This window comes from Grus americana, chromosome 3 (genome assembly GCF_028858705.1).
Source record: "Grus americana isolate bGruAme1 chromosome 3, bGruAme1.mat, whole genome shotgun sequence".
Taxonomy (NCBI): domain Eukaryota; kingdom Metazoa; phylum Chordata; class Aves; order Gruiformes; family Gruidae; genus Grus; species Grus americana.
In genome coordinates, this window is record NC_072854.1 from 111,666,899 (window position 1) to 111,679,351 (window position 12,453).

The 12,453-nt window shown below is 49.6% G+C and overlaps 1 protein-coding gene across 4 annotated transcripts in view; it reads left to right on the forward strand.

Annotated features, from left to right (window-relative positions):
* The window catches only part of SNX5 (sorting nexin 5), a 34,323-nt gene extending 22,289 nt beyond the window's left edge, over positions 1-12,034 (forward strand). For 2 of the 4 annotated variants that reach the window (XM_054822874.1, XM_054822877.1), the window contains 2 exons: positions 10,914-11,131; positions 11,430-12,034. In XM_054822874.1, coding sequence (XP_054678849.1) covers positions 10,914-11,131; positions 11,430-11,553 — 342 coding nt within the window. In that variant the 3' untranslated portion in view covers positions 11,554-12,034. Of the gene's footprint in view, positions 1-10,913 lie in introns of all 4 variants that reach the window. The other 2 variants (XM_054822873.1, XM_054822875.1) reach the window with 2 other exon arrangements.
* The last annotated feature ends 419 nt before the right edge of the window (positions 12,035-12,453 follow it).

Genomic DNA, 12,453 nt, shown 5'->3' on the forward strand with positions numbered 1-12,453 from the left:
CAAATGAGTGCTTGTGATTTTAGTTTGGCTGTCCCTTGGCTGCGGTTTACTGCTCTTCTGTGGAGACGTGGTAGCTGCTAGTATGACTGTTCTGCCTCCACTCCAATGCAGTGAAACGTGTCGGTTTAAATGACTTCCAGTGCTCTCTTCTGTGGGTCTGTTTTACTTGGCAGTGGAATTGAATTGCAAGGTCACTTTCTGCAAGAGAGGGTGGTGGAGTCCTAAGCAGGTGGAAATGCATTGTGAGTGCTTCTCTGATGACGCTTTAGTTTCTTGTTGGTACTCAGTGGTAGAGTGTGGTGGCCAGATCATGTGTGCTTACTGCTTGCAGCACCCTAACTTCTTTTAGGTAGGGCTGTAGAAGCCTTCACCATCAGTCAAGGGATTCTCATTCCTTTTCTGTTTGTGTTTAATGTTGCTTTGCTGTTACTTAAATCTTTCCTAAGCCTGTTCTGTGTGGGAAAATACCTCGAGAGTCTGATTCACTAGTATAAAATAAGGGTAAAAAAAGAAGTTTAAGGTTCCTGTTTAATGCTAGCCTACTACCTGCTTTGAAGACAATGTCCTGCTTTATTAAGTCTGGTTTAGTTTGGATCAAGTGTGTTCTGCTCCCCCTCTGGGAGATTTAAAAGAAAAAAAAATGAAGAAAAGAAGAAAGAAAAAAAAAAAAGCCTGGTTCTGTAAAACAACACAGGTTTAGATTGTACCTGTGGCTCAGCACAAAAACATGCCTCAGGTTTGGTATTACTTAGAGGCTTCTAGCTCTTTCTTGAACTGCTCTTCGTTGAAGTCCTTGCTAAACAAAACTTCTTTAGGCATAAGAGGTTAATGAACAGGTTAGCAGAGATGTTCTAGCAAAGTTGTCTAGTTAAATTTGAGACAGCAACGGATGTAGTTTCATCACGAGGTTGCTTCCACTGAAAAGGGATGGCCTCACTTCCCCTCCTGTTTTGTTCCTATTGCATCCCTTGGGCTGGTCCTGATGTTCATGTGGCCTTGTGCCAAGCTGATGTAACTCACTAAAATGGCATGAGATAGGCCAAAACAAAGACAGGCTTTTAGCCAAGTCAGTGCACTGAATCTGTGTTCTTGGAGCAGAGAAGCACGCAGCCCTGTGCAAGAGTGATTCAGAGGGGATGGAGAGGGGAGACCTTGCTGGGGAGGCTTAGCTCAGCTGTGTTTTGAAACTGTTGGACTAGCACTCGTTCAGTGAGCACTTCTGTTTCAGGACAGTGGCACTCTTTGCTTCTAAGCCTGCAGCAGGAAGGCCTGGGCCATCTAAATGCAAGGCTGTCTGCGTGATGGGAACCACTTTTAAATTTCAATGGGAACTGTTGTTAGAAGTTGTTTGTCCTCTGGAAGGTGCATAGACAGGTCTTGCTGGGAGGTGGTAGTGGTTGGTGACTTCTTCAGAAAGATTGGTTTCGCAGGCACTAGTGATGGAAATAACTCCCCTTGCGTGGGCAGTGCAGTGCTGGAGACTTACTCCCTACTCACAAATATTTTAAGGAGGGCAGAAAAGTGGTTTTGGACCATGGGTGTGGAAAACATCAGCAAGTTGAAGCCTTGAGCTTCAGGCAGTGCCACTTTAAAATTTTTCATTCTGCTGTGGAGATTATTGGCACAGCCTCCTTCAGTAAATGCAAGGTTGTTGCCATGGAGGACAGGAAATCCCTCGTCTGCACAGAGAAGGAAAACATTGGAAACTGTCCTACTGTAAAGCACAGCTGCCTCTGTGCTGGGAGAGGGATGCTTGCTTCTATGGGGTGTTTTCCAAAGGTCTCGTTTTCTTGTCTGCAAATCTTTGCACATATTTGCTCTGTTTCTTAGTGGGCTGCTTGTGCATTTGAAGAAGAGCTGGACAAAGGAAGTGGGAGCAGCTGGTTAGGACTAGTTTTAAGTGCCCTGATTAATGTGAGAAGCAGGAGGGATTTTCGCTTGGGAGTAAGATACTTAGCAAATTTACAGTATCTGCCTCTCCTTTTAACTCTGCAGCTCCTCCTGTTCCTGTTTCCTTTGACTGTTTGCAGAGGAAAGTCTCTGCCTTTTCTTCCCTTGGACCTCTTAGAGAAGGAGGCATCTCTGCTGTGGTGGATCTGCGTTCTCTACCTGGCAATCTGAGATGTATTCTGGCTGGTATTGCTGGAGGTGGGAATGGCAGTTTGGGCCGTGCAGCTCTAGCAGCTGGCCATCTGTTCCTGCAAATACCTAGATGCTTAGCGCTGCCCTGTCCTTATGAGATGGGGAAGAGATGAGATTTCAGGAAAATCTTTCAGGATATGTTGGCACTATCTTTCCACTGCAGGCTCTGCAAGAGGACCCAGTTCCCTCAGGAGCTGAGACCAGACAAGTCTGTGGTGGGTTAATCAGCTTTGTCAAGCCAAAACTGTTAACATCATCAAATTGTATAAAGGTTGACCTGCTTGGTTGCTGCTACGCGTGAATACCTAGCCCTGTCACCAGTACTTGTCCTCCTTCCCTGTGGTCTGCAGATTACCACTGGTGCACACCAGGGGTTATTGATCACCTGTAGATGGACCACTGGATCGGGACTTTCCCTTCCTCCAGAGACGGGTTTGTCAATTGTCTAGTTCTGTCCCATTGTCTGTCCACACTGTTGCAGTCCTGAGTTGTGTTAGGTACTGAACAGAAACAGAGAAAGCCATGTCCAACTCGGTGAGCTTTAACCTCTGCTTGGCAATGTTTTCTGGGCCATTTTTTGTGCTGATGCTTGCAAAGCTGAACTTGCTGTTTCAAGGCTCCAGAGGATACTCCTGCATGTAGACCATGGTGTTATGGGAGGTGTGTCCTAGCTGGAGAGGAAAGGGAGCTGCACTCTTCTACTTCTCATTGTACACCAGTTGTTGTTGCTTTTAACATGGTGTGGTACTTCATTTATGTTTAACTGAGCTGTGTTATTCCTAATGCTGCATGCTGTTAAATCAGCAGCAAGGCCTCTGAGGATACCTCTTGGGAGTAGCTCATAGGGATGGTGTGGGTGGATTTGAGGCACCTTTGGCACTTAGTTTGATGGGAACAGTGTCAAAATCCCGGGGCTGTGGTTGTGGGGGTTAAACTCCTGGATCCTCCTTGAAGCTACTCCAGGATTTCCCTGGCAGCTGTTCCCGGATTTGCCACAGCCCAGCTTTTATGCAGTGCAGAATGATGCAATCCTAGTTCAAACAACCCTCTTGCACTGTTTCTTCTCATATTGGGAGACTGTCTTCTGATGTAACCTGGCGTCGTTGTGTTGACTTGCATGAATGCAAGGCTGATTTACACAGATAGGGCGCTCTGGCTGTGTTTGCCTAGCCCTGAATACGGCGGGCTTTGACGTCCGTCTGGACTCAACGTGCAGTGACCTGATTCACATCTTCCTTTTATGACTGACCACAGAGTGCCACCTCTCCTTTCTATACCAGCCCTCCTTAGGTATATTTGCGCAAGTCAAGTCCCACCCTTTGTCCTGCTTTATTTTCCCATCAGTAGCTGACTGTGTGTGTTTTAGATGTCTTCACTTGACATGACGTGGTGGTTCTGCCCTGATGTGAGACTGGGTGTTTTAGGCTTTGCATCCATCTATTGCAGGAAGCCTGCTTCGACCCTGGGGCTGGTGTTCTGGGTCTGGGCTGCACCATTTGGCCTGTTGGTGTAAGGCCTGGCTGGGTTTCTTTAAGGCTGCCTGGTCCTCATGGCGTTTCTAGTTCTGTGGCCTGTAAAACATGCAAGGTGACATGGAAACCACTCACTGATGTCAACAAGACAACGTGAAAAAGAAAAGCCCTGCCTGTCCCTTACCTGTGTGCAAAGGGAGAAACAAAAGGGAGGAATTAAAGGCAATAAACAAAAGCAGAGATGGTCTCATTGATCTTCAATTCGGTTGTCAGTGACAACCATTCTGGCAACTGTGTGCAGCATGAAGTCTGTCTTTTATATTCTAGAGGGACTAGGCCATCCTTTTGTTAAAGGAAGAGGCTGAGGAACATGACTCAGGGGAGAGCGAATGAATCATCTCTCACATTAGACCCCAGGACAGTGTCTCCTTCCTCTGTGGCAAGGATTGGCAAAAAGGACAGCAAAAGTTTGCTCTCCTGCAGGAGGAAGGAGGGAGGCAATGCCAACGGAGCCAATGTTCAAAAAAAGGACCGATGGGTGCGTTTTCCCATCATTTGCATTATGGATGCACACGCTTATGAACTCTCCTTTGTCAGACCCTTTGAGGGGCTCTGGAGAGGGTGGCTTAGAAAATCCTCTGGACTGCATTAAACCAAGTGCAAAATGTAACGTGGCACCTGGCTGCTGCGTGTGGCTCAGCCTTGGGTAGAGGGGAAGAGGGAAAAAGCAATGTTTATTTGCTGTCCTTGGAACTGTGCATGTAATGTTTGCCTACTTGAGTGAAATTGCAAGCTGGAGGATGTGTGTGGAAGGAAGAAAGATGATGCTTGGCTGAAAAACTTTCCTCAGGCAGGGTAATTTAGTCTACAGAAACTGGTTAATCATAGAAGCCGTGTGGTACGCAAGTACGCAAGCCTTCAACTGCCAAAGCTTCCTCCGTGCACACAACAACCAGAGGGAAGTACAATGCAGACAGGGAGTCCTCTGTGGGAGACAAACATCCCTGTGTTTTAGTGGAGACATCTCTGTAAATAAACCACCTGGCTCTGTTTGGTTACAGAGAAGCTAAAAAAGGAGCAAGGACACTGGGAGGACAGGCGCCCTGACTGATAGCTGGTGAGAGATGGATTGCTTTGGTGAAAGACAGAGGTAGTGACAGCTTCCTCCCCTCTTTCCTCCCCTGGCTCCACCCATGGCAGGAAGGATGTAGGAATCATGTTATCACACGTTAGCGTTGTGCTAGTGAATATTCCCGCTTGGTGTTCAGTAACCCGCTGTAAGGTGGGTTGTGCAGATAAGAGACCTGCAACGTGGCTTAGGGAGTGGGCAAAGCAGATAGCCCATCTCCTTGCTCCTGGAGCAATGGGTCTGGGGTCTTCGGGCAGCTCCCCTGTGGGCTGGACAGGTAGAGCGCTTTTTGGGGATGCTGCAGGAGGTATGAAAAGGGACCAATTCTTTTGAAAGCACAACAGAGAGAAGGAAACAGGAGCCTTGAGGGTGCCCTCTGCCCCGGTATGCCAGTGTGGGCATACCCTGTGCCTACCAAAGCCGCAAGATAAGGCAGTCTTGCAAGGAGATGTGTTTGCTGAGCAAGTGACTCTGAGCTCTGTGCTGAAATTACACAATCCTTGTTTAAATGGCCGTTGTGCAGCTCTGCAAAGGTGTAACAAAGCAGGCAAGGTAGAGGTGGGCAAGTGGCTGTCCCCCACATAGTGTCCCCAGTGCATGACATAGGGTGCTGGTTCCTCACAAATTTGGCCAGAGGTCTGGCAGTACACACCAGCTTCAGCACTCCCCAGGAGCATAGTAATGTGGCTATTCAGTGCTGAGAGATGGTTTCCCTTGCTGTCCCAAGGAGGCAAGGAAAGTGCTGTGCTGGATGGACACAATGACATGCAGGCAAAGGTTGTCTGAGCTACTTTGCCCGGGGCGTGCAGTGGGGAATTGGGCAACAAGTCAATGCCCTGGGCAGATCAGTGGGTTTGGGAGCAGATTGAAGCCTGCTGAGCTCTGCAGAAGAGGCATTTTCTGTCCCTGTAACCACAGCCTGAGTGTATTGCGTAGCGTGGATACATCATGAGCACACTGGCTTTACAAAAAGCACTCTTTCTCGCTCAGCAATCTCAGCTGCAAAGCTGCTCAAGACAGGCAATGGCCTTTGCTAGTGTTTGTGTAACACCTTGCGCAGAGGAGTCCTGATCCCAGCTCTAAGCAATTGCCCTGGGAGGAGGCGCTTTTCAAGCCCTCTGAACCTTCAGGGCTCTTTGCTTTGCGGGGCTTTGTAGCCAGATACATGCTGAGTGGTAGAGAAAGGAGGAGGCTCCGCCAGGGTTTCAGCTGCCTGCAGACAGTCTCTGCGCTAGTTATGAGAGAGACTTCTGCAGAGCTGGGCCAGAGAAAACAGGTTTATCCCCTTGGCCTGGAATTGCAGGGATGCTTAAAGGAGAAGAGTTGCAGCGCTACAGTGAATGAGCACAAATTGAAAGGGGGGAAAATGGAGAGGAGACAACTAGTGCTGCCTACAATGTTGGAATAAGTTGAGGATCCCCTGGCTGCAGGAATAACGTGTCTTAAGCCCTCTCATCAAAGCACATAGAGATGAATGTCTCCATATCCATGACCTTCGTGCTGGCTGATGAAGAGTGTACGTGTGCTAGCCACTCAGTGCCCATATGGAGGACAAGCTTGTGTTGCTTGGTGGGAGGAGAGGGTAAAGAAAACCTTTTTCTCTGCCCTGAACCTCCCCGTGGGCTCCACCATGGCATGTATCCCTGCCTGGCCATTTGGTTAGGCCTCCTGTGCCTCCCCGTTGGACTACGCAGGATGTGTTCTCACCATATGGTTTTTGTTGCTATGAATGAGCGAGGCCAGAAATCTGATACGTGAAAGCAATATCACGGCTGATTTCCTGGGGCTGGTAAGGACAGGAATTGGAAAAATAGCTTGGCATGTTTCATTGAGGTGCTTTTTGTAGCGCAGCACTAGGCGGGGGAATGAAAAGTAGAAAGTGGAGAGTGATCATCTGTGACAAGGACACTGCAGCAGGTAGGAGATATTTTTTTTCCTAATATGTGCGTTTCCATACTATCGGGTCCTGCTGTAAATTTGGGAGGAATTTGCTCCTTTACTGAGGCAAGGCTGGGTGAAATTCTCCCTGTTCAGCATCAAAGACAGGCTCTGCTGCCCTGGCCAGTGTTCCCCTCATCACCACAACTTGCTTTCCAGCCTTGGAAAAAGGAGAAACCCCAGAAAATTGGCCTGATGCTTTGGATGGCTGCAAAGGTCAGATCAAAGAGGAATTCATGAACGAGCCTGCAAAAACTGGAATGAAAGAGTCCACCCACCCCAGGGTTCTTGTCCTTAGGTCTCTAGATGGAGAAATGAGCATGCAGGGGGCTGCATTGCCATAAGGAAGTTAAAGGTGTGCAGGAGTGTTTTATGGCTGGGTTTGGCCAAGTCTGTATGGTATTAAATTACCCCCAGAACAGGGTAGCCATGTCTGTGCTGCCTGCTAGAGGTGCTGTCTGACCCCTATTGTCTCCCAAATCTGGGATACCTGCAGCATGAAGTTACTTGGCGTGGGCTGAAGCCATGCTAGGGACCATCCTAATAGTCATGGTTCCCCTTCCCAGCCAACCCAGAAACTGCTGTCTCCTCTCTCTGATCCAGTGGGAGGCTGGTTTGTCCTTGTTGGTCTGTGTGAGGGCAGGGGGATATTCCAGCTGTGGGGCTTGCTGAACAAGGAAGAGACTGAGCATATCTAAAGGAGGGTGTTTTGGGTGTTTGGTGTTGTCTGGGAGGTGTGGCTGTAGGGGATTCCTGTGGCTGCCTGTCTCCTGCAGCGGTGCCAGCCTTTCCGGCCGGGCAGCAGGCTTGTCGTGGCGCCGATGCCTGGCGTGGGGTGTTGTGGTGAGCTGGCTGGCCTGTGGCGAGGCTGGTGTGCTGAAGAACCTTGTGTATCTAACCAGGGCCTGTGATTGCTTGGCAGGGTAGTGGGATTGCTTCCCCCACCCTCAGCTGTGTCCAGATCAGCATCTCAGCTTTAAGCCAAATGCCTTGAAATCAGCCCAAGAAAAAAATGCTTTGCTGCTGAATCTGGGATTTGCTGGGTCTGTCTCTGCAGCAGGCACATGCCACAGGCACACTGGCAGCTCCATTTGCTGCCTGGCAGCACCCACAAACACAATGTCTGGCAGAGCTCCCACCTTCGCCTTGTCTGTAAATATTTGTATCCTTCCCTCGTCCATCAGCAGCCTGGTATTTGCACATGGAGAAGGTAACAGATGTTTGAAGAATTAATTTTCTGTTCAGCCTGTTCATGGGAGCTGTGTAGAAAGGTTTCTTGGTGGGACTGTGGCATAGCAAAGTGAAGGAAGCAGCGGTGTTTCCTTCTGCTGTGTAATGCTGCCAAGGGGCATCGTCTCAGCAATGTTCATCTGGGGATTTATGGGGCGCTGAGCTTATCTAGCAACTGCCCGCAAAACAAGAGGTGCTTTTGGCTTGAAGGATCAGCGTTTGTAGGCTACTACAAAGAACAGGGCTCTTCGTAAACTAAGGACGTGTCTAATCTCTCATCTTTTAATGCTTTCTTGAGTCAACCAGTTCCAGTGGTTACAGATTTACTGTTTCTTTTTTCTAAGACTCACTGTGGGTCTGCAGTAGCCTGATTGCCCAGCGGCAGGGCAGGTGGGCAGGCATCCCCCACCAGCACTCCTGCAGAGCCACAGTCCCTCTGGGATCTGCAACGTGCTGCTTTCCCTTTCGCTCCCAGTGCGACGGGCAGGTTTCTGCTGCTGCGTAGAGCAAAGGGAGTTGGTGGGGCTCTGATTTGAGGTTCCCTTTGGGGTCTCAGCAGCCTTAAGTTCTTGGGGGCCTTGTTCAGCTGTCCCTGCCTGAATATCACTCTCCCCTCCATCATGTGCGTGGATTTGTCAACACCGCTTTGGTTCCACAGCATGAGGGTCAGCACCCACGTGATTTTTGCCCAGCCTTGCTCCATCAATGGCTGTGTGGTGGACTGGACCAAGGATCTGCTCTGACTTAAAGCTCTCTTTCCTCCTGATGGATCCTCCATCATCCCCCAAAAACCCAGACATACCTTATTCCACCATACCAAAAAGCATCTGATAGTTTTCAAACTGTGGTGTTCTCCTAATCCCACTCTGAGGTGTTAAAAAGGAGAAAACGGGGGAGACAAGCCAGGCACAGTGAAAGTAACTAAACTGCTGCAATCACTGTAAAAGCTGTAAGATGCACCCTAAGGGCTCATCTACGTTGCAGTCCTTGGACAAAGCTGGTTTGAAACAGCCTGGTGAGTGGACTGCTAATACACCACCCTTGCAGCAGCCTGGAGCATGTCAAGCATCCCAAGCGGGATGGCTGCTCCAGTGCTGATGTTGCAGGGAGCACTCTGGTACCACATCCCTTGCAAGCAAAGGGAAGCATCCCTGCTTATGTCCCCAGGTGTTAACGTACCGCTGACTTCTGCCAGGGTCTGCTTGACAGGGTTTCATTCCCAGCCTTTTTCCTGATTGTTGTTCAGGAATACCCATCCTCTCCATGCTCAAACAAAAGAAGTTTTTTGGCAAGCATTTGCCAAACGTTTCTCTTTGCAGAAATACAGGCTTAAGCAATGCTCCCTGTTCCTGCCTCCGTGTTTACCCACAACATCAGTTTGTGGGGCTAGGAGTAAAACAGAGCGGGGAACTGACCCAGGCTAAAAATAACCCGGTAAAACTGATGGCTTAGGTGTTGCTGCTGACACTGCTTGTGAAATCATGGCTGTGGTCAGAGAAGGGAGGTGGACTTTCTGAGAACTGCGGTAGGTTTTTGGGTACAGGCATGTTTTGTCTGAAAAGCTATAGGGCAGATATCAGAGAAGGGTTTTGAGAAATATGCTGCTGCTTCTGCTGGCACACCAGCTCTTGCAGATGGTAACAGCATATTTCAGAGCAAGAAAGCCCCAAACCCTCAACCACGCCCAGAATTGGCCAAAATGAGTGTGAATGATGCACCAGCCCAAGTCCGATGTTGTTCTGTTTTCTGATCGACTTGTTGGGGAGATGTTTGCCCTTGTTAGAGGAGTGTAATGCTGGTGGGGAGTCAAACTCTTTATTCTGACCTCACAAAAGGGAAGGGAGCAGCAGAAGGGGATTAGCCAGAGTTAGCCCCTGAAGAGGCAGGAATCAGCTGGCGTTTTTACTGGTTAAGTCCCTGCCTCCTCTACTCGCACGTTTTCACGCTGTGTATTCCCACTTTCTCAGGAAGTGCTTGTTCTTTTGACTGTAATAGCAGTTTTATTAATGGCTTTGCTGGGTTGAAAGGAGAGGTACTGGTGGTTCAGAAATGGGCTGTTGCTCTTCTGGCTCAGTACAGGACAGCTGACAGTTCTGTCTTGGCAAGTCTGGCCACACTCTGCCCACATCTCCTGCCTGTCTCAGGGCACTGGAGAGAAGATTTTTTTAAAAAAAATTTTTTTTATTCTCCTCATTTCTCTCCTTGTGGATTCAACCTGGAGGTATCTGGGTGAGGAACTGACTCCTCTCCCTTGCCTGAATGTGAGGAAGGATGGACTGGCATGTGTGCAAAAGGTCCAGTCTGCACGTCCTGCTAAATGAGACAAGGCCAGTTTGTCTCCAGCCTGGTTGCATGCGTGGCTTGGTTTGTAGCCCAGTGAAGCCAAGCAATGCTCTCCCAGACATAGCCAGGGCATGGCTGGAGGTGGTAGCGTGCAGCAGGCTGTCCGGGGGGTGGTACTTGTGTGACTGCCCCAGATTTGGCTCCCTCAACCACCTTCACACCAGGGCAATAAAACCTGCTTGCAAGAAGGGCTGTAGCCTTCATATGATTTAAGGAAATGGTAATTAAGGCCACAACAGCACTGTGTGGGGCTCAGAGGGACTCCTGCCTGCTGTAGCTAAACTGCATCTCCCCAGCCTCACTTTATTTAGGATCAAAGGAAGCATGGAAACCCCTGGGGAGAGCTGGAAGTGCTATTGCCATTCTCTAGCAGGTCCTCCTCTTCCTGAGGAGATCCCAGAGTATGCTGGAGGTGGTAACCTTTCCTCCTCTGGTTCTCCAATAGGAAAACATGATTGTTTCTGTCTATGCTGGGCAGCATCTTTTTAGTATGATTGAGCTGGGTTAATCCATTACCCCTCCCTAGGCCATGTATATCTGCTGTCCAGCACAGCTGCCACCACCTCCAGACCAGCCAGACCCACCAAGGGATGTCGCAGTTTGATGTGGCGAAGGACTATGCCTGTTCATTGTTTGTATTTTCCTTGTTTCTTTCTCAGTTTGGTTGCTCTGCACCCATCCTTGAAAAGTGGTGGGAACTGGGGAGGCATGAATCTCTTGGCTGCTTGCATCTCACGTCAATGCTTCAATATTCATGGAAGACCTTGTTTTACTCCTCAGAGGGAAAGTGCTGGGAAAGCACCTTCCCTCACGCACCACAATTAGTGTCTCTGCATGTCTTCAGAGGAGAGAGCTGGGATTTCCTGAGGAGCACAAGGTAATTAGGTGCCTGAGCCTCACTGACAGGAACATAGCGTCTGCCTCACTTTGGCCTTGTTTTGGGTTTGCGTGGCAAGGTTTTCATAGCAGGGGGGCTACAGGGGAGGCTTCTGCAAGAAGCAGCTAGAAGCTTCCGCCATGTCCGACAGAGCCAATGCCAGCTGGCTCTAAGATGGACCATCGGCGACAGTGGTAGCGCCTCTGGGATAACAGAGTTAAGAAGGAGGGAAAAAAAAAAAAACCAAACTAGCAGGAGCTTTTGCAGGCAGAGGGAGATGATGTGAGAAACTTTGCAGACACCAAGGTCAGTGCAGAAGGAGGGGGAGGAGGAGCTCCAGGTGCTGGAGCAGAGATTCCTCTGCAGCCCGTGGAGAAGACCATGGTGAGGCAGGCTGTCCCTCTGCAACCCATGGAGGATGATGGTGGAGCAGATATCCACCTGCAGCCCATGGAGGACCCCATGCTGGAGCAAGTGGATGCCCCTGCAGGAGGTTATGACCCCGTGGGAAGCCCATGCTGGAGCAAGTTCCTGGCAGGACCTGTGGCTCCATGGAGAGAGGAGCCCATGCTGGAGCAGGTTTGCTGGCAGGACTTGTGACCCCGTGGAGGACCCACGCTGGAGCAGTCTGTTCCTGATGGTCTGCACTCTGTGGAAGGGACCCACTCTGGAGCAGTTCGTGAAGAACTGCAGCCCATGGGAAAGACTCCTGTGGGAGAAGTTGGTGGAGGACTGTCTGCCTGGGAGGGATCCCACACTAGAGCAGGGGCAGAGTGTGAGGAGTCCTCCCCCTGAGGAGGAAGGAGCAGCAGAGAAAATGTGTGATGAACTGACCGCATCCCCCTGTGCTGCTGGGGGTGAGGGGGTAGAGAAATTGGGAGTAAAGTTGAGCCCAAGAAGAAGGGGTGGTGGTGGGTGTTTTAAGATTTGATTTTATTTCTCATTGCTGTACTCTGTTTTGCTTGGCAATAAATGATATTAATTTTTTCTAAGTTTTGCCTGTGATGGTAATTGGTGAGTGATCTCTCCCTGTCCTTATCTCGACACACAAGCCTTTTGTTACACTTTTTCTCCCCTGTCTAGTTAAGGAGGGCAGTGATAGAGCAGCTTGGGGGGCACCTCGCCTCCAGCCTGGGTCAACCGACCCCAGACCTGTTTCAGTAGCTCATGCATTTGGTCTGCGATATATTTGGAAAACCAGGCCTGTAGTATTGGTGGAAATTTACTTCTGAGCCCTGTGGGCTTTGCACATGGCCAAGTGACCCACTAGAAATGTGTTCCCTGCCTCAGTTACAGGTAAGGAGTAAACTGCTCTGTATTTT